The sequence below is a fragment of the Ricinus communis genome, chromosome 2 (genome assembly GCF_019578655.1).
Source record: "Ricinus communis isolate WT05 ecotype wild-type chromosome 2, ASM1957865v1, whole genome shotgun sequence".
Taxonomy (NCBI): Eukaryota; Viridiplantae; Streptophyta; class Magnoliopsida; order Malpighiales; family Euphorbiaceae; genus Ricinus; species Ricinus communis.
The window spans coordinates 3,154,228-3,178,717 of NC_063257.1; the positions used below are offsets into that span (position 1 = coordinate 3,154,228).

The window sequence follows — 24,490 nt, forward strand, 5'->3', positions numbered from 1 at the left end:
GTAGCACGTTGAAGAAATTTTTGTTGCCTTGTTCATCGAATCACGGAAGTTGATCTTTACCCGACTCTTCTTTCTGAGTAAGTGTACTTGATTTCTCGGCATTTTTTGTTACCACTTTAGGCCTTAGAATTATATTAAACATTTGCTTGAACTGCATATATTCAAAGCTCTTCATGCTCACTAATATTCAACAAGTAAATATTCTTCCCATCATCTTTTAACCGCACTTCCATGCAAGCTTACTCCTAAATATACAGTTTCAATTCTAAGACTTTTTTATCATAAATTACATTTTGTCTTTAAATTTTAAAAAAATTATATAAATATCTATATTCAGTAATTTAATTGTACGTGCAGTGCACATGCGATAATTCAATAATATAAATTAAATTTTTTATTCATAATACATCATAAGTAATAAGCAAAGACACGGATAGACCCTTGTAATTATCACCATGAACACCTACACTAAAACTCCACACTACTAGAATCATCAAATTCAACTTCCTTACTGGTTCAAGTGAGCATAAATTCTTGCTAATCAGATGAAAGATCGTCCAGTACCAGCATCAGCATCACTATTTTTTGTTTTTTGGGCCTCTAACTGGACTAAAGCCCAGCCCAATATATACCTAGATGTATGCATATATTATAAACCGAACTCAGTGCCCATTTCGTTTCTCTTTTCCTTTTTAGTTCTCTAAAATGGAACACTCTAAACTCTCAAACCCTCTCTTATCTCTCTCCACGTTCATTCACCAGCACTGTCTCCGGCTCGGCGCCGAGCTCTCGACTCGGCTCGGCGACACTACTTGGGCCGTATCTAACAACCTACTGCCCGGGCTAAATAACAGGAAGCATCGTCCGGCGCCGTTGTTCGCATCTGTCTCACAGCAGCCGAAGCAAGCCTCAGGTCTGAGCTCAGAACACGTGGCAAAAACACTTGCTGGCACGGCTGTTTATACAGTGAGCAATTCGAATAATGAGTTCGTGCTTGTCTCTGATCCTGATGGAGCTAAATCAATTAGCTTGCTCTGCTTTCGACAAGAAGATGCTGAAGCTTTTCTCGCTCAAGTTAGTAATACTTACTATTCAGAGAGTAAATTTGTGATGGTTTCTTTTGTAGCATTATTTTGTTTTTACTGTTTTGGGGAATTGATAATAGGTTCGGTTGCGAAGAAGAGAATTAAGGAGTCAGGCAAGAATTGTTCCTATTACTCTTGATCAGGTAACCTTTTTAGGTTAAGTTGTTCTTTTTTTATTCCTCTTTGTGTATTTTTATGGTAGGTAATTGCGTTCCCAATCTTAATTTGGCTCTTAAATGAATCATTTGAAGATACTATATAATTTATGTTTTCTTTTTTATATTATAAATTTCGGTTCAGTTGTTATGTTCTAATGAAGTATTTTGTTTATCATTGTATTTTGACTATGCTTTTAATTTTACTAGGTGTACATGTTGAAGGTGGAGGGAATTGCATTTCGGTTTTTACCTGATCCAGTTCAAATAAAGAATGCTTTAGAGGTTAGTTATCGTGCATTAGTTATAAAGTGCACGGTTCTCAGTTTGGTTGGGAAGCATTCATTATCTTATATCTGATTATATAAGATGATTATAGTACTTGTACAAGCTTTCATTTTAGTTTCCTGCTTGCTTGCTACTTCTTACTTTTTCCTGTGTGATATTGATATCGCTCTTCTAGACCTTGTTTGAAATAAATCAAGTGCAAAAATTCCTTGCAAAATCATGTCAATTTTTGGCGTAGTTTCATTTCTTTCAAAATGCCTTCTTTATTGTTAGTTAAAAGAATTTAATTCTAGCAACTAAGAGCTTTCCAAGCATGAGAATTCTCTCAATGCAAGCATTCAATTCAATTGAATTCTTGCATTTTTAGACTTTCCAGACAAGAGGCTAGTTTTTGTTGTCCTTTGGTATCTCATATAACTTTTGATGGATCCCTGGACATTGACTTCCCTAAGAAGCCTTGTCTTGGTTATATATCTCAATCTATAGAGAGAAGTATGAGTCTTTCTTATGTGGAACAAGATAATATTCATAATGTTTATATGTCATTTACATTGTAGGCGAAAAAACTTTAACCCGAAGATGTCTTTGCTTTCATCTAGGACTTATAAAATCGTGTTATGATAGCAATTCATATGTGTTGCATTTATACATGAAACATTGACATTAATATGATTCTACCCATGAACTGAATTTGAGTAATTCTACAATGGCCTTTCATGTTTGTCAGCTGAAAGCCTCTGATACCAAGCGTGGGTTTGATGGAGTTCCCATTTTTCAGGTATGCTATTAAATTTATTGCAAAATGGACCATTTAAGAAAGTAAAGCATTTCAATGGGCTGATTTTAAGATCCATGGATCAAATGCTTCTAACTCTATATGCTCGTGCACACACATTTGTGTAAGAACATTCATAGTATGGTTTGACTTGGCTATTTATGTTCCCAAAATGTTTGTGCCATGCCATCATAAACACTGTTGTTGCAACCTCATTTAGTGATAACAGTTTGACTTTATCAATTTCAACACCCTTTTCTAAGATAATTTGGAGTTCTCCCTAGCCTACGCGTGTCATCACATCACCAAATTAAATGTGATACTGCTGACTTAAATCAAAGAAAAATCTTTGTAGACTTAGCTTTCTTTATTATGTTCTGTTAGTTGCTACCATCATCCAGGACAATTCAAGTATAGGGACCATCTAGCTTACCTGTGTACCATGTATGAATATTGCACCTTATGTAGGTGTAAAAATGTAATGTCGTGCCACATTAATGTTGCTTCATGAACTCTGTGTCTGCAGTCAGAACTTCTAGTTGTGAAGAAGAAAAACAAGCGTTACTGCCCGATATATTTCCAGAAGGTATGTTCCACTCATTGAGCTCCCTACTGACACAACTGAATTTTCTCAGCACACATCATCTGTAAGATATTATGATGACTGCATTGATTGCTAGCTATGTGCTTCTTGCTATGCAGGAAGATATAGAAAAAGAACTTTCAAAGGTTTCAAGGGCATCAAGAGGGCCTGGTCTTTCCCAACATATTATGGTATCATACATGGCCTTACAGACACATTGATAGACTATGCCTGCACACTTTCATGAACACTCACACCCTCATGTCAGCATGTAATATGTTTTTATTTTTCATGCACGAGGCACTATGTCAGCTTGGATAGAGACGAAATTTCCAACATGTGTTCTTGGAAAGTGATGGAGAAAGGAAGTAGAAATAAATTGCAATTCTGGTACTGATGAACTTAAAGGACTTAGGCCAGTAAGATAGATGCAAAGACAGACTGTTCTTTATTGAGCTGAACTCTTTCCCCTGAAAGTCAAAGTGTGTTTTATCTACTTAGCTGTCTAATAGGTGATTGCCTCTAACTACTTGCCCATTCATTTCTTGCATTTCTGAAGACAGCGATTTGACAAAACTGGAGATATCCGAGCTCGATGTAAAGCCCACTATGTTGCTATCCCATTCATTCAACCAAAACATTTCTCATTAGTAACTAATATCTGATTCTATTTGTTTGAACAGGTAGGAAGTTTAGAGGATGTTTTGAGAAAAATGGAGGTAAATGGATCTGATTAGATATTTTACTTATCCATCTGATAAAAAGAAACAAAAGTTTGAAGTTTTGTTTCTCTTTTTTCTGATGCAGATGAGTGAGAAGAACTCGGGCTGGGAGGATCTTATCTTCATTCCACCTGGTAAAAGCCACTCGCAGCACATTCAGGAGGTGGCAAAGGTATGACCCATTGCATGTGTTACTCCAGGAGACCATATAAAAGGATAAAGAGCAGCGAATATATTACATGCTTCCAGGCTCTCAATGAAAATGAAGCAGGTTCGGCATTATTACTGAGCTAATTGCTCCTCTTTCTCTTCCTTACCTGTGCACAATATATACATACTAGGTGTTAAGACGATTGAAAATTCTTTCAGGAATTGGTCCGGAGTAGCCTTGGGATACAAGAAGAGATACAATGTCAATTTGGAAAAGGAATAAAATAAGAGAATGGACTAACATTCAAGTCAGTTAAAGAGGTCATTGAATTGCAAACGTTAAATGCTCGACTTATAGGAACTTCTACATTGTCTGCACAGTATCTGAATTTGGTGCTCAGAAATTGTTAACAGACCATGATGGTTTAGACACTTTATGAAATGGCAATTGTTTCCAAATGTTTGTGCCATCTTCACATTTGTAGTTTACCTGATACATTTTCGAGTGTAGAAGTTGTATTAACATGTCTGCTGAGGTTTAATGCGTCGTAACGTTTCATGTTGTACATTTAAAAATAAAAAAGGGTGTTTCACTTAATATGGTTAAATGCGAATGCAACATTACTAAAATGGAATGAATTTGATGGGCTCAGAGATTCGACACATGCCATTGTTGGAAGGGCTTCTTACTAAAATGGAGATGTTAGTTTAGTTCTTAAATGTTGTTTGTTTCCTTTTTCTTTTTTACACCTGCAGCTAACACGGCGTTAAAATGCACATCTCAAACATAAGTAGGGTCTCTTATTTGTAATAATAAAATTATAATGCAATGATAAGGGCATAAACATCAGTTTCTTTTTCTTGGTGAATCAATATTGTCTTGTCGATGCCTAACAGAAAAATCATTTCCACCTCATTCTTTCTTCATGAAATCTTAATATTTTCTTTTTAAATTCCTAATAAAAAGGTTATTTCCGCCTTCTTTCTCCTTGAAAAGTCAACATTATGTTTAAAATTTCTAATACAAAAATCACTTCCACTAAGCTCATACACTGAAAATTCGATTTTGCTAGATGTCAAGCTATCATTCAACCGTAAGCTTTTGTATATCCAATTCCAATTCCTCATATTTAATAACGTCAGATGTAAAAAGAAATTAAGGATAAAATATTGTTTTATTTAAAGTTAGAGAAACTGAAGTGCAATTAAACGACTGTAGCGTTGTAAATTTAGATATTAAAAGACAAAAGTAATTTATTATGTAGAAAGGCAACACTTGCACAAGAATGTAGAAGGTAATCATAATCAGTTCAACCAATTAGCATGGATGATTGATCAAATGATGAATGAGCCTATCCACGTGTTTGCTCTGCCTTAGGTAGGATTGACTACTCATTCTTATAAGCACGAAATGCAAATAGTAAAACTAATAGCCCATCCCTCTAATTAGTAAATTAGCAAATAGGTTTGACATGGTTTCAAAATTTTGATAGTCTACCATACTTTAGGGTTTTGAGTCGTGTAAAACATGATTCCAAATCATTTTTCTATGAGTTGTGAAATACTGATATCTGACCTAAACCCATCTTTTAATGTCATCGATTGATTTTAGAATAAATAATAAAAGTAAATTTTTTTTAAAAAAATAGAAATAGAATTAAAAATTAGAAAAATACCCTAACGGACAAAAGCGACATTTCAATGCATGTAGGAAGTTGACGGGCCAACCAAATAGTTGTTGGCGGGCCTGCTTGGCTGCTAATTCTGAAGATTCTTAGCGTACATACCTAAGCTTGCTTCAGCAAATTCCGTAATTACATCCCTATCCCTACTTACTACTCTCAATTCTTTCTTCTTCTTTTATTTTTTTTTTTTTAAAAAAAAACAATCTTCCTCCTGCTCTCAGGATCTTTTCGTAACTATTTAAAATATATTACATTTTATTATTTATTGAGTGATATAAAAAATGCAATTATAAAATTTGAAATATATGTTACTCTCTTTTTACTCAAGTGTATTCATTAAATGAATGTAAGTTAGAACAATTGATAATCTCCCTCAAAAATCTAGTTTGCTATTTACTTGCATGTCCCAACTTCCAAATGGGTATTAATAGTAACAGAGGAAAATGGAAATTAGTAGGTTAAAATGCTGATGAGACATCAATCCATGTTTTTATTATTTTTATCTATAGACAGCAACCCTTTTTAGGTTAAAAGTTGAGAAGTCAGAAGCTAGGAACCACATTTTTATAGGTGGAACATATTTCGAGCTCAACCGTAATTGAACTATATTAGTGGTCCAAATTAAAATTTAAGCCCCAAAGGAAGGGCTTAATGAGGGGTAGACTAGGAATTTTGAAGAGATAATCTAGAATTATTTGGCACCAACAGGATGGGAAAGAAGTAAAGCTTTACTTCCTCCTGCCTTTTTGTCTTGAAGGCAAGTAAATCAAAAGCACTATATAAATGCCACATGGTGCTCTCTAAATGGTCTCACATGATCATTTGAGTTTTACTCTAAACTTTGCTCTCTTAATCCTCCAACCACTATACTCTAAATCCCTTCAAAGATTATGCTAATCATCATGATTAATTACTATAAATAAATTGAAAACCGAAGGAAGTAGTTGATATATATTTGCAAAGCAAAGTCCCCTTTTGAGGTATTGCATTTTTTGCTACGCTTAAAGATGGCTCATGGATTCTCCCTTCAAAAGATAGTGAAGACCACACCTTCAAAGGCATTAGTTATTAGAATCAACTTGGTTTTCCTAGCTTTCTTTCTTGTTATCTATGCCTCTCTTCTTCTCCGGCCATCATCTTCGGTATATTTTGATAATGCAGCTTCTCTCGTTAGGTGCTCACTTCGCGAGTGCCATCACAAGGTAAGGTGAGCCTAATCACCTTATTCTTTTGTAAGAAGTAATGGTTTGGACATTAATTAATTGATTAATCCAATGTGTGTTTTGATTACCCATTTGGTTAATCTTGAGTTTTGCAGATGGAAAATGGTGTTAAGATGAAAGCAGTACTGGAAGAGTCTCAACCCGATACAAGAAAGCCAAGAGGAAACATGACCAAGATTGAGATGCTAAGCTTCATGAAAGAAATAGGCAAAGGAATGAAGATTGCCATGGTGAATATGGAAGAGAATGATGTCAGTGATTGGAAAATACATGGAGAGACAATACCAATACATTTTGAAAGGGTATCTGAGTATTTCAAATGGGAAGATTTATTTCCTGAATGGATTGATGAGGAGGAAGAATTTGAAGGTACATCCTGTCCAGAAATACCAATGCCAGATTTTAAAGCTTATGATGATATGGACGTAATAGTAGCCAAATTGCCTTGCAAGTATCCTCAAGAACTATGGAATAGAGAGGTGCTTAGGCTTCAAGTTCATCTTGTAGCAGCAAATTTGGCAATGAAGAAAGGTAGGAGGGATTGGAGTTGGAAGACTAAAGTAGTGTTTTGGAGCAAATGCAGGCCAATGCTTGAGCTGTTTAGATGTGATGACTTGGTAAAACAGGAAGGTGATTGGTGGTTCTACGAGCCGGAGATGTCAATCCTTGGACAAAAGCTTTCACTGCCTGTTGGTTCTTGCAAGCTTTCTCTGCCCTTGTGGGCACAAGGTATGGCTCAAAGAAAACTACATAAACTATTGTTTGAAGTGATTGTCCTTTTCTTCCACTGCCTTGCCTGATTTTATAGTGTTAAGAAGTATCAAAAAAAAAAAAAAAAGAAACTGTTGCCATTCCGTAAAATGAAAACGCGCCAGGTAGGGGTCGAACCTACGACTTTCTGCTTAGGAAACAGACGCTCTATCCACTGAGCTACAGGCGCATTTGTTTATAGCTCTTGCTTATCCATACTTGTATCAAAACGGAAAAACTCAAGCCCAAGAAATGAAATAATAGTGTGTAGGGAAAGAGAAAGATAGAGCAACTACTTGAGACAGTAAATGAATTAGCAATGTGGACTTATCAACAACTTGGAAGAAATCTTGCTTCCTTAATGATGAAGCTAATTATTAATCAAGGATGTGGTAGTTGTGCTTTTGATGTATCTTTTGCTGTCTTTCTAGAATTTTGTGGATACTTTTATATATATATTGCTATCAATAGGAATCATGATGCCTTAATTATCTGTAGTTAGCAATTGGTGGAATCAATTAACTAGACAATGGTAGATGGCTGACCCCATAATAATCACAGATCATTGAAAGCTGAAGAACTGTTTTTCACCAAGAGTAGGGTACTTAGTTGTCCAGCAAATTCAGTGTCATGTTTCAATTATGACAGGTAAATTTATATGTGAGTTTACTTAATATTCAACAAACTCGTGCGCAACTCACACAAAAATAAAGAGAAATGCAAACATATATAAGTTCTTTTTAGTGAATTATTCTTAATTGTATCTTGTAAGTTAGTTTCTACTGCTATATATGTATTAAAATGAATAACAAGATGAATATATTGATTTACAGGTATTAACAATATTTTTGATCTCTCAAAGATTGAAAGCACCACAAAGACAAGCAAAAGAGAAGCCTATGCCACAGTCTTGCATTCATCAGAATCCTATGTTTGTGGAGCCATAGCACTTGCTCAAAGTCTTCGCCAATCAGGCACTAAACGTGATCTTATCATTCTCTTAGACAAATCTATCTCTGAATCCAAACGGGAAGCTCTCGCTGCAGCCGGATGGAAGATCCGACTGATTAAGAGAATTCGGAACCCTCGAGCCGAAAAAGACTCATACAACGAGTACAACTATAGCAAGTTCAGGCTGTGGCAGCTTACTGATTATGACAAAATTATATTTATTGATTCAGACATAATAGTTTTACGTAATCTTGACATCCTCTTTCACTTTCCTCAAATGTCCGCCACGGGAAATGATATATGGATCTTTAATTCAGGTATTATGGTAATAGAGCCATCAAATTGCACGTTCAAATTCTTAATGGATCGACGAAAGGATATTATCTCCTATAATGGAGGCGATCAAGGTTTCCTTAATGAAGTATTTGTGTGGTGGCATAGGTTACCAAGAAGGGTGAATTTTTTAAAGAATTTTTGGGCTAATACTACACTTGAGGCAGGTGTCAAAAACGAGCTATTTGGAGCCGACCCACCAAAAGTATATTCAATACATTATTTGGGACTAAAGCCTTGGAACTGTTATAGAGACTATGATTGTAATTGGAATATTGGGGATCAAAGGGTTTATGCAAGTGATGTTGCACATAAAAGATGGTGGAAATTTCATGATGGGATGGATGAGAAATTGCAGAAATTTTGTGGGTTAACAAAGCAGAGAAAGATAGAATTGGATTGGGAAAGAAGGGTGGCTAGACAGACAGGTTTTCTTGATGAGCATTGGAAGATTAATATTACAGATCCTAGACGTAAACATTTGATTTAGAGATAAGTTGTATCAGAGTTTTGATTTGGTTTCCTTTTCCCTTTTGTTTTTCCTCCTTTTTCTTTCTATTTTCTTTTCTTTCTATCTAATTTTGTATTTTGTAGAAAATTATATGGAATGTTTCTCCATATAAGTTATATGTGAATAGTTAAATATTCTAGACAAACACCTCTTCAGGTTTCACCTCAGGGTCACTTCAGTTCCTACTCTTTCAGGATTAGGACAGTTAAATATTCTTAAAAGATAGTAAGGAACCAAAATCTGTATACCTAAAAAAACTTAGGAATTTATATGTAGTATAAATTCCAAATTCTTATAATTAAAAGACTAAAGCATATGGTTGGGGACTAATTTTGGTAATCCTGAAATGACAAGGTGTATGGAAAGAGGCAGGTAAGGAAAATGATGGCTTGCAAAGCAATGATTTTGGACTAGAGAAAGACATAGTGGAGGGTAAAGTTTGGTTGGACAAATCTATTTAGGTGTACCTACTTTGAGCATATATGAATTATATTCATATGGAATTCCAATACCGATTGCACATACTAACTAGTCTAAACGTTTAGCATTGCTATTGGGTGTTTAAAGAAAAAAATAAGTAAATTCTTAATTTAATAAAAAATATTAATTAATCTATTTTTTTTTAAAAGAAAAAACACAGTTTGTAAAACTAAATAATTAAATTAAATTCTTTATCTCTAATATAAAAGTCGAAATGGAGTCTACTCAATTCAACTAACATTAGGTTTACTCATCTTTAATTAGCTAAAGAAAACAAGATGATCTTCTTCGAGTGGGTAGAAATTAAAGTTTAATGTTCTAATATCGTGTCATGGATGATTTAAATTCGATATCTAATAATTGCTCATTTATGCCTGCCTGTACTTTTCTAATTGAAAAATCATTATGTCATTGCACAAACTTGAAAAGCCAGTGGTTAATGATTATATGTTATTCTAATTTTCCATCATGTTAACATCTTATTAAGCAGCACAGATCCTAATTAACTCACAATTACAAAGTATATTACGTATAAGTAGTTGAAAATGTTAGAATTGGGGTTAAGTGATAATTAGCATTCCAACTTCAGGATTACATTTGCAGCAAGAAAATATATGAACTATTTAACATTATTGTTGGAAAGTTCACATGAATGCCATTTCTTTGGTATCTTAAAATATTATTTAATGACAGCGGCTCATATTTTGAATTTATAATGTTTTTATTAAGCTGATTCTTTTTGCATTAAATTCAATTTTTTGCCAAATTAACCATGAGACTTGAGTTCTGGTCACTGAAATATGAATTTAGAGCATAGTCCTAAGTTATATTATTTATAGAAAAAAGCATACAATACTAAACTGATAAAAGAAATACCGTCTCAAAATGTTAAATTAATAAACCATTAGGGATGAATTTTATCTTTTTTTGGGAGAAAAAAATGAATTGACGTTTTAGTATCACAAGTTTTGCGAGTATAGGAACTTGTGTTGTGAGCTTGCAATAGTGACCCAATTCTGTGCATTGTTATTGGGCTCATCGGCGTTTGTTTCTTAACAGGGCCGCCTGTATCTGACACTGTACGCTACTTGGGCTTTTCTTTATGTGGACATAATTGAAGAAGAGAGATAATAAGGTATGAGTAGAATGAACGAATTCTACTCACTGTTTCCCCCCTTCCCTAGATTTGGGCTAATAGAATTCACTTATTCCAATTTTAATTAAAAATAGACATTTTCACAATTCCCAAGCTTCCACTTCTGCAATTAGATTCTCTCTTTTATTCATCGAGCAGCCCACTTAGTCCAAGGTTCCCATAACATTGCCTCTCCTCTTTTCTTTTTGTTTCCCTTTCTTTCTGTAATCGTGCTAATTTTAAAACACGTAGGTGGCCCCCAACAACATGTCGGCTCCAATGATGTCATATCCAGGCAGGACCCACTTTTAACGGCACTGCAAACGTGTCGGAGGGTACTTCTGTCATTACATTCATTCTGGTTGTCTTCTTTTTGCGGTCTTGACCTGGCTGTTCTGTTTGTCCGATTACCCGGTTTCTGGTAGCTCGTTGGTACGAAATTAAATTACTCGCTATTTCTATAATCTATGCGGTGGTGGGTCATTCTGGGCGGCGATCTGTTTTATTTTCTTATATATAATACAATTTAGTGGAGCCGCTTTTGCGTTGGGCTGTAACTTTTTCTTTTGGAAAAAAGAAGCATCTTTTTACAGTTTTTAAGTATTATATTTATGTAATTACCATAAATCGCTTTCTTATTAAGAAACAAAAGCAGTTATGGTTATTCATTACAACCACTCACGAGACATATTTTAATTAGTATGCTACCTTTATTTTAATAATTTGGAAGGGAAGAAAATAAATCTTACTCCTCTGTCATTATTGAGCATTCATAGGGTGGAAAATAATAAGTAACCATGTTTCTTCAGTAATATGATGAGTTAATTTTTTAATATAACAATTATTTTTTAAATATATAGAATTAATCTGATAATAAATATATATATATATATATATTATTAGTTTCAATAAAATTATGAAAATACGAAATATAACTATTGAGACCTGCATAAGAATTTTGGTCACAGTCTTTATCCAAAAATTGGAAAAGAAAAGAAAAGCAAAGAAGAAGAAAATAAAATAAAATTAGAAAAAGAAACGGGCAGCGAAAGTACAGGAAAGGAAAAAAGTTGAGCTGACCAACGTTGTCCGGGCACAAAACACATTGGTGGTCAAAAATTAGTTTTTCTTTTCTGTATGGTAACAAAACTCAGCAATGAGTTTTCTTTCTCCTTTTTCCTTTTTTTCGCCATGAAAAACCACTGCCAGTAATCCTTTTTAGCCTATTATCATATACTACTGCAATATTTGCATCTTTGTTTCTCAGCCTCACCCATTAAAACAAAAAAAAAAAAGAAAAATCTAATCTTGAAGGAGAGAAAGAGAGAGCGTACAGATGGATATCTAAATTATGTGAGAGACGAGGGAAGGCAGGCTCCAGTCCTCGCACGTGTTTTCTCTCCGTATTCTTCTCTTTCTAATTTTAGCTCCCTTACTAATTTTTAATTTTTTTCTCTCCTTTTTCTTATTTATTTATAATTTTGTTCTTCATTCAATAATTTCGACAGAGATCTTTTATTAATTGAGTCCCTTTCCATTCCCTTCTCCCCTCTCTGGATAATCCTCTGGTATGTTTCTCTCGCTTTCCTTCTCTTTTTGCTTTTTCTTTTTTTTCCCTTCTTTTCTTTTCATGGTTTTATGATGTTTTTATTGAGCTTTAATTCATATATATATTCAGCTTAGATTTCTAAATTCAGCGACGTGAATTTGATTCTTAAAGCTCAGTTTGGACGTAAATTATAGGATTTTGAAAAATCTCTACGTTGACTTTCATTAGTCAGTTCTGTGCGTGTCTTTCTATTTCTTTGAAGATAAAGAGTGGGAATTCTTAAATGAAGCTTAGTTCGATAATTTGTAAGTTTCTGGTTTTGTTAGGTTATAAGTGATTTCACATAAAAATCCTTTGTACGTCTGATTTGTGGGAACTGTTTTTCTTTTTTCTTTTTTCCCTTCTCTGACCAACTTTTCTTTTAGCTATGAGTTTAGGATTAGCAGAATTCTGGATCTTAATTTTGTTTACTTATAATTTGCAGCTAATTTAAACAACCAAAAATCTTTTCCTTATGTTTTTTATATGGGTAATCTTGTAACAAGAAAAATAAATAAAACATGCTTTAAAATTAAGGTGAACGAGGAAAAGATGCCAATGTGGAATGTGTTTAAAGTTGCTTCTGGTATTACTTATTTCTGATTTTAATTAGGAGGCTTATTTATTTCTTCTTGTAATTGGATTTTCAAATATGTAAATAAGAGTGTGGAGAAAGCACAAGTTTATTTTCTAGTTCAAACTAGATTCATACATTCTATTTCAGGCATTTTGTTTTCTCGGTGTAATCTAATCAGCTTCGGTATAGGATTTGATTATTCTTTCTGTTGAATGCAAGATTTGATTCCTTGATTCATTGTTAAAACATCTGATATAATTCATGCATTTGGCTCTGAGTCTTTCTTTTTAATTATCACTTTGATCTAAGGAGATCAACAGAAACTTGATAGAATATATAAGGATATCTAAATAACTCTAATCTTGCGTTTACATAGTTTTTCCATCATGTTCACATTTATGTTAATTAAATGTTTGTTTTTCCAATGGATTTCAGACAGCCTAGAGGGACTCCTTACTTTATATTTTTCTGATGGAGGATGTAGAGGTTGTAGAAGTTAAACCTCCCTCAGAGTCGTCTTCGTCTGCTCAAATTAGCAATCACTCGAATGGGGTAGATTCAATAAGCAAGGTTGCTAATGGAAAATTAGAATCTGACAGAAAGTTACCAACAATGGAGAATTCTAATTCTGCAACTATTGAAGATGTATTCAATAACCCTGTTCTGGGCCAAGGTCAATCTCTCCTGGCAGAAAATTCAGCCCAAAGTCAACTTCTTCCAACTGACAATTCAGTGCCAACTTCGACAGTGGATTTATTAGAGCTAAATAGTGAACGTAAAGCCAAAGAAGGCTCAAAAAATGAAGCAATAGAAGATCACTCTAATGGACAACAACCTCAAGAAAAAATTGAAACCACTGATATTCCATCAAATAGACAAAATTCCTCAGACGTACTGCAGTCTCAAGATACTTATTCTATTGACAGGCCCCGCATTCGTATTGATGACATTATACCTGTTGTTTCCTCTCCTAAGGTAAGCTTGCAATCCAGTGAGCTTGATCTGCCCCAGGTAAAGGTCAGAGTGCAATCAGACAAACCTGCCTCAGCCTCACCACAGACACCAGTTGCAAAGCTTTCCAGTCCTGATGGCGGAACGCCATTGTCTTTCAACTCCGCCAAAGATTCTAAGCAGGTTGATGTAAGCAGAGGTCTTATTGATACAACTGCACCTTTTGAATCTGTTAAAGAAGCTGTTTCCAAGTTTGGAGGAATTGTAGATTGGAAAGCCCACAAAATCCAAACTGTTGAGGTACATATGATCCGCTATTCTTGTTAACACCTCTATCACATTGGATTTTTTTTTCACGACAATACCTTTTAGGCACCATTTTACCAAACACTTGTGACACTTTGATAATAATCAGGAAAGCCATATTTTCTTGTCCATGCCTTTCAGTTGCGGATGCAAAGTTGGAATTTTTGCGTACTGAATAGATTGATGATATATTGCGGATGGTGTTGATGGCTATGCCTATACTTGTAGTAATGATGATTAGGGAAAAAAATATTTGATGTTGGTTCATAGGTGCCATTATATGGAGAATCACAAAGATATTTGTTCATTGGTCAATTGTAGTAACGATGCTTAGGGAAAAAAATATTTGATGTTGGTTCATAGGTGCCATTATATGGAGCATCGCAAAGAAATTTGTTTATCGGTCAATATTTTGCTGAATTTCCATCTTTCCCACTAATGAGGTGGAAAATAAAAAAGAGAAGAAGAAAAGAAGAATACTAAGATCAATAGAATTGAGCAATACCTGAACGTGATAAACTTTGTGAAAAATCTATTCCTGGACAAGATCTTTAAATTGAGAAACACGACTGATGTTTATTATCTTAAATAAAGGGTTGTAAAATAAACTGCCAACTGCACTTTTGTTTATTATAGATAATGATGTTAGGCTTGATTGAGGGGGCGGAAGTATGGGGCATCTGATGTATCACTATGATACAGCAATAGAACAAATGCAAAAGCATGTGGTTTTAGTCTTTAATGTTATGCTTGTATAGATTCTTATATTAGTGGCATGTGCTAAAATCATATTTCGGAGAAGCTGCCAGTTGTTTGGGTAGTGGCTGCAATGTTGTAAATTATCTATTGGGTTAACTTAGTGCACTAGTGATGGTGCTGGTATTTATAGGGAAAGCCAAGGCATGTACTTCTGAAAGAACATAACGTACAACTATTATGCCTTCTGCTTCCGAAACTAATATTGATGTTACTAGTGTGGACTATTCCTTTGCTCATTTGATTTCAGGATTATGTCTCCCTCTCCTTTTCTCCATTTTAGAAATAAAAAGATATGAAAAAAGACTTGTATTCAGTTTTTTTGCTTAGAAGGTTTCTTCTTCAATTATTGTTTGTATGATATTTGTGGCGAAGCTTTCTTTCCTCAGAATCATGCAGAACCAACGATTCAGTTTTTCCTTTCGTTCTTGCAATTAGTTCATCTATTTTGACATTTTGTTCCATAAAATTACTCTATTCATCTATTGGATCTCTAACTATTGTCAGTTCTGCCAACTCTGCAGAGACGCAAGCTTGTGGAACATGAACTAGAGAAGGTACAGGAGGAGATGCCTGAGTATAGGAGACAGTCAGAGGATGCTGAACATGCAAAAGTACAAATTCTTAAGGAGCTAGATAGCACTAAAAGACTAATTGAAGAGCTAAAGCTCAATCTGGAGAGAGCGCAGACAGAAGAGCATCAAGCAAAACAAGATTCTGAACTTGCAAGGCTTAGGGTCGAAGAACTGGAACAGGGGATTGCTGATGAGGCTAGTGTCGCAGCAAAGGCCCAGCTTGAGGTTGCTAAAGCCAGACATACAGCTGCAATTTCAGAACTAAAATCTGTTAGTGATGAGTTGCAAACACTGCGAAAAGAATATGCTTCCTTGATTGCTGAGAAAGATGAAGCTTCGAAGAAAGCTGAAGAGGCTGTTTCTGCATCCAGGGAAGTTGAGAAGACAGTGGAGGAACTAACTATTGAATTGATTGCTACAAAGGAATCCTTAGAGTCTGCACATGCTGCCCATCTGGAGGCAGAGGAGCAAAGAATTGGAGCAGCCATGGCCAGGGAGCAAGATTCTCTCTACTGGGAAAAGGAGTTGAAGCAGGCAGAAGAGGAGCTCCAAAGACTCAACCAACAAATTCTTTCAGCGAAGGATCTTAAATTAAAACTAGAAACAGCCTCAAATTTGCTACTCGATCTGAAAGCTGAATTAGCAGCTTACATGGAATCTAAATTGAAGGATATTAGTGAAGGAAACACAAACGGTGAGCAACAGGAAATGGAGAGGAAAAGTCACACTGAAATACAAGTAGCAGTGGCTTCAGCAAAGAAGGAGCTTGAAGAAGTGAAGCTTAACATACAGAAAGCAACTGATGAAGTGAATTGCTTGAAGGTGGCTGCCACATCATTGCAATTGGAGCTTGAAAAGGAAAAATCATCTCTTGCCACAGTGAGGCAGAGAGAAGGAATGGCATCAGTAGCAGTTGGGTCTCTTGAAGCTGAGCTGGATAATACTAGGTCAGAAATAGCTCTAGTCCAGATGAAAGAGAAAGAAGCAAAGGAGAAGATGGTTGAGCTACCCAAGAAACTACAGCAAGCAGCACAGGCAGCTGATGAGGCCAAGCAACTGGCTCAAGTAGCCCGTGAAGAGCTGCGCAAGGCAAAGGAAGAAGCAGAACAAGCAAGGGCTGCTGCTAGTACAATGGAGAGCAGATTACTTGCAGCTCAAAAAGAGATAGAGGCTGCCAAGGCTTCTGAAAAATTGGCTTTAGCAGCAATTAAGGCATTGCAGGAGAGTGAATCGGCTCAAAGCACCACGGACATAGATTCACTTGCTGGTATAACACTTTCTTTAGAGGAGTACTATGAGCTGAGTAAACGTGCTCATGATGCAGAGGAACAGGCCAACATGAGGGTGGCAGCTGCTATTTCTCAAATTGAGTTAGCTAAGGAGTCTGAGTTGAGAACTGCGGAGAAGTTGGAGGATGTGAACCGAGAGATGGCTGCAAGAAGGGAAGCGCTCAAAATTGCAATGGACAAGGCTGAGAAGGCCAAGGAAGGGAAGTTGGGTGTGGAACAGGAGTTGAGGAGGTGGAGGGCTGAACACGAGCAAAGACGAAAGGCTGGTGAATCTGCTCAAGGAGCTGCAGTTCCCACTAGGACAAGCTTCGAGGGTCAGGATGAATCTAAAAACTTTGAACAGGTACCAGATGCATCAGCACAAAACATTGCAAGTCCAAAAGCTTATGCACATGGAACGAGCACTGAAACTGAATCATCCCCTGATATGAAGGTCCACAAGAAGAAAAAGAAATCATTTTTCCCGCGGTTTTTAATGTTCTTAGCAAGGAAAAGGACACATGCATCCAGGCAAGGGTAACGATTTCGTGAAGCCGGAACAGAGGGCATCTTCTTAGTTCTTGTGGATTTACATATGTTTACTGGGCATTTGACCTCATATTGACCAGAAATAATGGATATATTCATACAGAGTTTGTACTCCAGAATGTAAATGATGGTGAAAAGTTTGTGTAAGATAAAGTGGGTTGCTTTATATTTTTCCTCACAAATAGAAAATGCTGATCAGTTTTGGTGGAGAGATAATTTGATATTCTAGCCTTTTGGCTAGGTAAGGATATAATAAGTTGTTTCTGTAATGTATAGGTTTGCGAAACTTGGAACATTTGTAAAGGTGTGAGATTGATTTAATAAAAGAATTTTGGTTATTTGACGTATGATACTTTCTTCCCACTGTGTTGGTCGTTATAAGTATCTGGTGTTAATGGCTGAAGATGAATAATTTTATGTTCCTCTACTGTTTTGGGTACCTTTTATATGGCTGCTTAGAATAATGGAGCACTTACATTCTAGTTAAAAAAAAAAAAAAAATGTCATATTACAAAAGTTAAATTACCGAATAAATTTTGTATTTTATATTTAATTTTAAATTTAGTAGATATTATTTTTTAAATTCTAACAGAACATATTTAAATATTGATAAATAAAATTATCTATCAAGAATTTAGTAATATAAACTATATACTAGGAATATAAAAATACTAGAATTATTGACTTTCCTTAAACACTTTACATAAAAAATATTTTCATACTATTTCTATTTTAATTGATGGTTGTTATAATGACAAAAAAGAGTAAATAAAAAAATTTAAATTATTAAATTCATTTTTAATAAAAATCAGTAAATTATTAAAGAAGAGAATATATTTTGGATCATCTATTTATTCATTTTAATAGTATCGTAATTAAGAAAAACTTAAAATGATAATTTTACTCTAATACATGTAAAAATTAAAAATTAAAAATTAGTTAATAGATTTGAGCACGAATGTTTTGAAATATGGTCCGAGCTAACCAACAAACCGACCTTAGCTCAGATGGTAGAGCGGAAGACTGTAGTGTGCGCTGTAATCCTTAGGTCGCTGGCATGAATCTTGCCCGAGTGCTTTTAAATGGCATTCCATGGCACTACAAGCTTGTTTGCTTAATTGGATATGGTGTGACTCATAATTTTAACAGGACAGGAAATATACAGTTTTCTAATAATAGAAATATTCGATGTAGCTGTTAGTTAGAGGGTTAATCAGGTATAGTAAATTAATGCATAAACATGACTTAAACGGAGAATTAGATTCTTAATTTTATGCACTATAACATAATCACTCAACCAGCTGCATGCTTATACGCAAGTGATCATACGGAATATGCCAAATTGGCAATCGTGGCTTAAAGAATTTAAATCAAAGGAAGAAATCAAGTGGATTCGTAATAGCTTTTATATTTCACCGTCTTACAGTTGAGATTAGCTGCAATTTACTTCAAATTCATGATTAAGAAGTAGAGTGAGACAAGGTCTGGATGATGGTTTTATGCCATGGGTCAGAAAGGTGCTCCAAGAGATTATCAATGGGACCAGTATGAGTCACAGCAGCTTGCACAAAAATGCCCAGCATTGCTACCATTGCCAACCGTCCTGCATAGTAGAAGGAAGGCTTCCAGTTAAAATCAACTGCAAAAGTTGCCAGTCATTGGCAAGAATTCAACAGATGAAGAAGGAACTAAGCAAAACGTACCATTTTTAATCTCTTTCAGCTTCCAGTCACGAGCACTTCTTATATCTTTCGCTAAGCCAAATGGGTTTAGTAAAGGACCACCAGGGTAGCTGTTCATTATATATGGTTCCAAATTGCAAATTGTTAATACAGAGTCAGATTCAATATCAAAATGCAAGCCTTTTCTTTTTTCTTTCTTAAGCCAGAAAATTACCCAGGCTCCAGGCCTTCTAGTGCAGCTTCCATTCCAAAGAAGGATCCTTCTTTGTTCTGAGATCCAGGGCTAACATAATCCATGTACCTTCTTGTCTCAGCATATCTGCATCAAGAACAAGAGGGCCAAAAGTTGTGCTTAAAAGTTGAAACCTTGGACGGAAATGCAGAACATCGTGCACTATGTATTGACAATGAAAAAAAATATATTTTTACCCCATCCAAAGGAGTTGAACAACCAGCAAAGTTCTTGTGCTTGCAAATTCATATTTTACTGCACCAGCTTCATACCAAACTGGCAATTTCCGAATTCCCGTCACACGGAGTAACTGCAACAGTGTACTTAACAGTCACTAATGGCATATAATGGTCTGGAGGCTAAATGTTGAGGTGATAAATGAATGCGATGTTCTTTTTCAGCAGTTTAGACGCGAAAGGCAGGCAAGGAAAACCAAATGCAGGTTCTATGTGGGCATAACAATTGAATAGAGGAAGTCCCTCACATCTGTGAAAAGAATTCCAGCAATTCCAAGCATGGCAAAGCGAGCATGAACCAGCTCTGCCTGCACATACCACTTCAGGCTTTCTGGGTCCTCTCCAAGCCCAAGTGGGTCAAACCCATAGTCTCCAGCCAAACTTATTTGCAGAAATCAAAGAAAGAAGACAAAGTTAGGCAATCGTAAACACACAACAAAGAGACTAATAGCCACTCCTTATAGGATAATATATAGAGGGCAACGAGGCTCACGTTCCATCAAGATATGGAGGACTGTCGAGCCCAGGAAGCCATGTGGGTCGCTGCTGGGCACGAACCACAGCTCGTGTATAACATCGACTGCTAGTGCTTACTGATTTAGAAGACCAAAAAGTGTCCACCACAACTGATGAGGACTTGTTTATGTTCTTAGATGTGAAGCACAAAGAAGAGGAAGACCACGGCTGGAAAACCAAGGCTCTTACCATTGCAACAGCCATTTTTTCTTCCTTTTTCTCAATCTATCAACAACTCCTAACTGCTGGCCTATATAAAAACCACGTATACAACTACCTTCCAACATAAGAACTTATCTCCACATACATCAGAAAGCATGATAACATGGCCCCACCAGATCCCAATTGGCTTTAGATAAATTTTCACTAAACATTCAAGGGCAAATATGAAATTGAGAGGTACATGAAATGAAACATATATGGAAGAGAAACAATAATAAGGAAAGAACAAACCACATGGTACCTCTTAACATACCATGGGTAGCAGCAGTTGAGAAGTAATACAACAATAATATTGCAGTCGCCAAATAACCAGCAATGGGCATAAAAAAAAAAACTAATACAACTGTATTACACATCATTCTTCTCTAAAGAGAATTCAAGCTTCTCTTAGTCAGACAACAATCTAAAATACAGTTCAGAAGTATTAAGACACATCATTTGAAGCCCCACTCTACTGACACTGAGAAGTGGTCAAGTAAAGGGCATCTTTGCAGCTTGTCATCGCTTGCTGGATATGCTAAAGGAGCTGACTTTCATAGGGGTTGCAATTACCAGTGGAGCCTCAGGAGAATCAGTGACTGCAAACTTGTCATGCATGAAACGACTATCAACAATTGAGTCATCCTTAGGAACAATCTTATAGCAGTAACAACTCTTCAGACCCTCTTGATTCCGGTAGCACTCGTGCGAGCCATTTTTCACCTGCTGGAAATTCCATATCACACTGAACTTGCCCACTGTTGCAACCAAATGGCGCTCCTGCTTTCCATTCTCTGTTACCTATGTAATTTTAGAACAACCTAGATGTTAATTTAAAACTGCACATAGTATAACTAATATGGAAGCACATAAACAACCAAATTTCCAGAGAAAAACAACACTATTTAGCTCCACTATTTGGTTTGACTGAAGAGAAACAATAATATTTAAAATGAAATCTTACTCGAGTATAATTCTTGCAATTTTGGAGGACAGAAGTTAACTGAACAAGTTTCAGATTAAAGATAGACACAGGAAAAGACCCAGGCATGCATAATTAAACAACTGCTGAGACTCAGTACTGTATATCACCATTTCATTAAGCGTAGGAATATGACCACGGTCTTTCACTAGCTGAGGTCTAATGAGAATTTGCAAACGGAAACAGCATGTTTCCACTTCATTTTCCTTGGCATTCTAAATTAACCCTTCAACATAGTCAGAGAGAACATCCAAAAGCAAATGTACAGGATTTGCAAAAAATGAAAAGAAAGGCAAGAATGCTAGATTGACAGCTTTAGCACATGCTTTTCAAATAAACTTGCTAGTACTAAACCATCAATATGAGATACACCTATCTGTAAACTGGATGTAGCTAGAAAATATAATTTCTCAGTCTAATAATGCTCAATGAGCAATCAGGAGCTATCAAAAGAAAATAATAATAATAGAGTAGAAAGTCTTTGGTTGGTGAAAACATAAATCAAGCAGAGCATTTCCAGAAGAATTTAGGCAATGCTGAGAAGACACAACAGCATCTCATAACAATCAGGATTAACATGTCTATCCCTTAATTAAAATCTCTATTCACTAAAACAGTCCACTGCAGAAAGCAGTTTTGATCACTAGAACAAACGCAAGACCACAGGATTTCAGCAACATGCCATGCAAGTATAACTTTCCAACCTACAGGCATGAACCCTACAACAAATAAACACAATCAAACTGTATATAGCAGTTTTCTATAGAAGCGCTACATAAAACAAACCAATTCTGAACGCCTCTACATTAGTAGTAACCATTATGCAATATTTTCACAAGGATATGTAATTTGTAAATCAAAAAGACTTCCTTGTGGATCCTTATATTTAATTATGAGGAACATCTTTTCTAAGTTCTATAATTGAAGCTACTCATTACCTCTACAACCTGCCAACTAAAGCCACTCTTTTTTTCTTAAAAGCGCTGAAACATCTCAAATATGTCTTATTTGAGCATTACAAATAAGGAAGACATTCAGTAAAAAGGAGCGAGGACAGAATAATAAAAGCAAGCACGAAAAGTAAGCACGAAACTTTGTTCGCATCTACCCATAAAATTGCAGTTTAAGCAGTTCTAAAGCTAATAAATTGCACACAGGTCTAAGCATGGATGAAAATGCAAGCAAGGGGAAAAATTCAACAATATTTACTATCATTTGTAACAAAAGCTTTCAGACTTAATGATTATGATATGCAATATGTACACATCCAAACATAAGAATAGCAGCTAAACAATTTAGCACAAGCAAAAGACAGCTAGAAAGGAAATGAAATCACTTACCCATGAGAATTGAGCATTACGGAACTTATTATTAACACCTGCTGCATATGAATCCAAGGGATTCAGCTTCAATAATCTGGGCGCCGCAATCTTATTTCCCATACGACCACTAAAACCTGTCTTTGTCTTACCATCCTTGTCAGTAAACAGAGTACAGATGAGGATCAAGTAAGTATCAGTAGTGCCTAATATCCACTTTCCATCAAAGGTAACATCAACATGAGTAATAGGTGATCCCAGGCCAGGAAACGCTGTTTTTGCCTGCCTCATAGAGTTGCTTGAATACAATCTAATCTTCCCATCAAGAGACCCAACAACAATTGATCCATCTCCAGTACTTGCAAAACATTGAAAATTCGTTCCTCTCGAGAACTGATGCCCTTGCGTCCAATTCAAAACAGGAGCACTTGCAGTAGAAAGATCCTGAACAATCCCATTCCGATCTCGCATATCCCACCTACAAAGTCTATTATCATCCAATCCCAAAAATGTCGACCCTGATGGATCCAACTGGGCTCCCTTACTATCATTAACAATATCTCTCATAGTAATATCAGTTCCATCCTTCTCAAACTTCCATTGCGTAACAATCTTTCCAGTTTCAATATCAAGCTGATGCAACCCAGTAGAATGTGGTTTTGCCTCATTAATTGGACTCATAAGTAACATATTAGTCTCGGCACGCATAAGCAGTGCCTTCTTAGGAGTCGAATGAACCAAACTTGAACCACTCCTTCGATCCTCACTGTCGCCAAAATTGACGTAAACGCCTTTTCCATGAATACCATGGCTAAAATTCTTAACCACTTGAATACCTGAATCACCGACCAAAAAACTATAATCCAATGCACCCAATGCTAAACTCTGTATTCCCCCATTGGCGGCCTCCTCAAACTCCTCTCTTAAATCTTGATTACCCCTAACTGGAGTAACCGATCCGGGACTTTTCAAGAAACTATCTTCAGCATCTTCCCACATAGAGTCATCAGCCTTTTTAGGATTAGCCCATCCAATAAAATCTTTCCCATAAACTTTAACCTTATTAGCTTCATTATTCTCAAACCCATGGGTATTCTCAAACGAATAATCTTCATACTTAGTAACAAAAGTACCATAGTCCTCATCATTGAAGAATTTCATAGCCCAAACACCGTTGGCAACAAAATCAACACGACGCTGGTCTTTAAAAGTCTTTAGTTGCATTTCAACACTTACTTTGACCCTAATTTTATTACTAACCTTCAAAACCCAAAGACCTTCCTCTTCAGATTCAGATTCAGAACCAGAATCTTGATCGTGGCAGTTGATTTTGGAGGTTTTAATGAAGGAATAAGAAGTGAGTTTCTCTGAAAGGACCCATTTGGCTTTTGGAGTGTTGCCTCCAATATGGAGGTAGAGTTTGACTGCATTTTTCAAATTGGGGTTCTGGGTTTGCGGACTTTCTGTAGACGACGGGTATTTCAACTTGAGGGCTTTAAGCTTCGCCTCCACTTCGTCGAAAGACGACGGCGTTTTGGTTCTGCGTTCAGAGGAGGATTTCTCTGGAGTTTCGTAGCTTTCTTCTTCTTCGGTTTCTTCTTCTTGGTATTCTGTTTCACAATCTGAGAGGAGATCTTCGTGGCTGTGATTGGCTCCCATGTTTTTGTTTGTGCAGAGAGGAAATGGTGAGAGGTTGGAGAGGGAAAGGAATCGGCGACGTGGTAAAATGAAGAGAGCGCCAAGTTCAAATTTTGAAATTGGATCGTTGGAATTTTTCTTTTTTTTGGCATGTTATGGTCTCTAGGGTTATTGAGTAACTGAACAACTGGCTGAACCGGTTATCGGTTGGGTTCGACTTTTAGATGGGCATGGATCTTTGTCCAGATCTAAACCCGATGCCACCGGATACTGGGTCTTGCGAGTTGC

At 36.0% G+C, this 24,490-nt stretch overlaps 5 protein-coding genes and 1 non-coding gene across 9 annotated transcripts; 3 read left to right on the forward strand and 3 right to left on the reverse strand.

Moving 5' to 3' along the window:
• The first annotated feature begins 671 nt into the window (after nucleotides 1-671).
• LOC8269993 (protein TIC 22, chloroplastic) lies at nucleotides 672-4,228 on the forward strand. Of its 3 annotated transcripts, none has more exons than XM_048371027.1 (9): nucleotides 672-1,074; nucleotides 1,166-1,228; nucleotides 1,451-1,525; nucleotides 2,256-2,306; nucleotides 2,830-2,889; nucleotides 3,006-3,077; nucleotides 3,187-3,398; nucleotides 3,570-3,605; nucleotides 3,694-3,817. In XM_048371027.1, exons 1-7 carry the CDS (start codon nucleotides 706-708, stop codon nucleotides 3,205-3,207), a joined length of 711 nt encoding a protein of 236 aa, XP_048226984.1. In that variant the 5' UTR covers nucleotides 672-705; the 3' UTR covers nucleotides 3,208-3,398; nucleotides 3,570-3,605; nucleotides 3,694-3,817. The 3 variants fall into 3 exon arrangements, with proteins under 3 accessions (XP_048226984.1, XP_048226985.1, XP_002510224.1); XM_048371028.1 differs by lacking the exon at nucleotides 3,187-3,398 and adding an exon at nucleotides 3,446-3,483; XM_002510178.4 differs by lacking the exon at nucleotides 3,187-3,398 and adding an exon at nucleotides 3,978-4,228 and having other exon boundaries at nucleotides 674-1,074; nucleotides 3,694-3,879.
• Nucleotides 4,229-6,246: 2,018 nt separating this feature from the next.
• Nucleotides 6,247-9,356, forward strand: LOC8278876 (UDP-glucuronate:xylan alpha-glucuronosyltransferase 2). 2 transcript variants are annotated; one of them, XM_002510177.4, is made up of 3 exons: nucleotides 6,247-6,645; nucleotides 6,762-7,395; nucleotides 8,250-9,356. In XM_002510177.4, exons 1-3 carry the CDS (start codon nucleotides 6,451-6,453, stop codon nucleotides 9,188-9,190), a joined length of 1,770 nt encoding a protein of 589 aa, XP_002510223.2. In that variant the 5' UTR covers nucleotides 6,247-6,450; the 3' UTR covers nucleotides 9,191-9,356. The 2 variants fall into 2 exon arrangements, with proteins under 2 accessions (XP_002510223.2, XP_015572747.2); XM_015717261.2 differs by having other exon boundaries at nucleotides 6,509-6,650.
• Nucleotides 7,534-7,606, reverse strand: TRNAR-CCU. The gene has a single exon. It is a non-coding gene; the product is annotated as a tRNA-Arg (tRNA).
• A 2,561-nt stretch (nucleotides 9,357-11,917) lies between the features above and the next one.
• On the forward strand, nucleotides 11,918-17,743 carry LOC8278875 (protein WEAK CHLOROPLAST MOVEMENT UNDER BLUE LIGHT 1). Its single transcript, XM_002510176.4, has 4 exons — nucleotides 11,918-12,229; nucleotides 12,335-12,394; nucleotides 13,427-14,242; nucleotides 15,529-17,743. The coding sequence occupies exons 3-4, from the start codon at nucleotides 13,463-13,465 to the stop codon at nucleotides 17,386-17,388; spliced, it is 2,640 nt and encodes an 879-aa protein (XP_002510222.1). The 5' UTR covers nucleotides 11,918-12,229; nucleotides 12,335-12,394; nucleotides 13,427-13,462; the 3' UTR covers nucleotides 17,389-17,743.
• A 1,023-nt stretch (nucleotides 17,744-18,766) lies between these two features.
• LOC8278874 (photosystem I chlorophyll a/b-binding protein 5, chloroplastic) lies at nucleotides 18,767-20,319 on the reverse strand. Its single transcript, XM_002510175.4, has 6 exons — nucleotides 20,040-20,319; nucleotides 19,795-19,927; nucleotides 19,508-19,620; nucleotides 19,293-19,397; nucleotides 19,100-19,188; nucleotides 18,767-18,999 (listed from the first exon to the last, which is right to left on the reverse strand). The coding sequence occupies exons 1-6, from the start codon at nucleotides 20,264-20,266 to the stop codon at nucleotides 18,857-18,859; spliced, it is 810 nt and encodes a 269-aa protein (XP_002510221.1). The 5' UTR covers nucleotides 20,267-20,319; the 3' UTR covers nucleotides 18,767-18,856.
• A 130-nt stretch (nucleotides 20,320-20,449) lies between these two features.
• On the reverse strand, nucleotides 20,450-24,370 carry LOC8278873 (protein CYPRO4). The gene is made up of 2 exons (XM_002510174.4): nucleotides 22,586-24,370; nucleotides 20,450-21,064 (listed from the first exon to the last, which is right to left on the reverse strand). The coding sequence occupies exons 1-2, from the start codon at nucleotides 24,221-24,223 to the stop codon at nucleotides 20,783-20,785; spliced, it is 1,920 nt and encodes a 639-aa protein (XP_002510220.1). The 5' UTR covers nucleotides 24,224-24,370; the 3' UTR covers nucleotides 20,450-20,782.
• Between the last annotated feature and the right edge of the window lie 120 nt (nucleotides 24,371-24,490).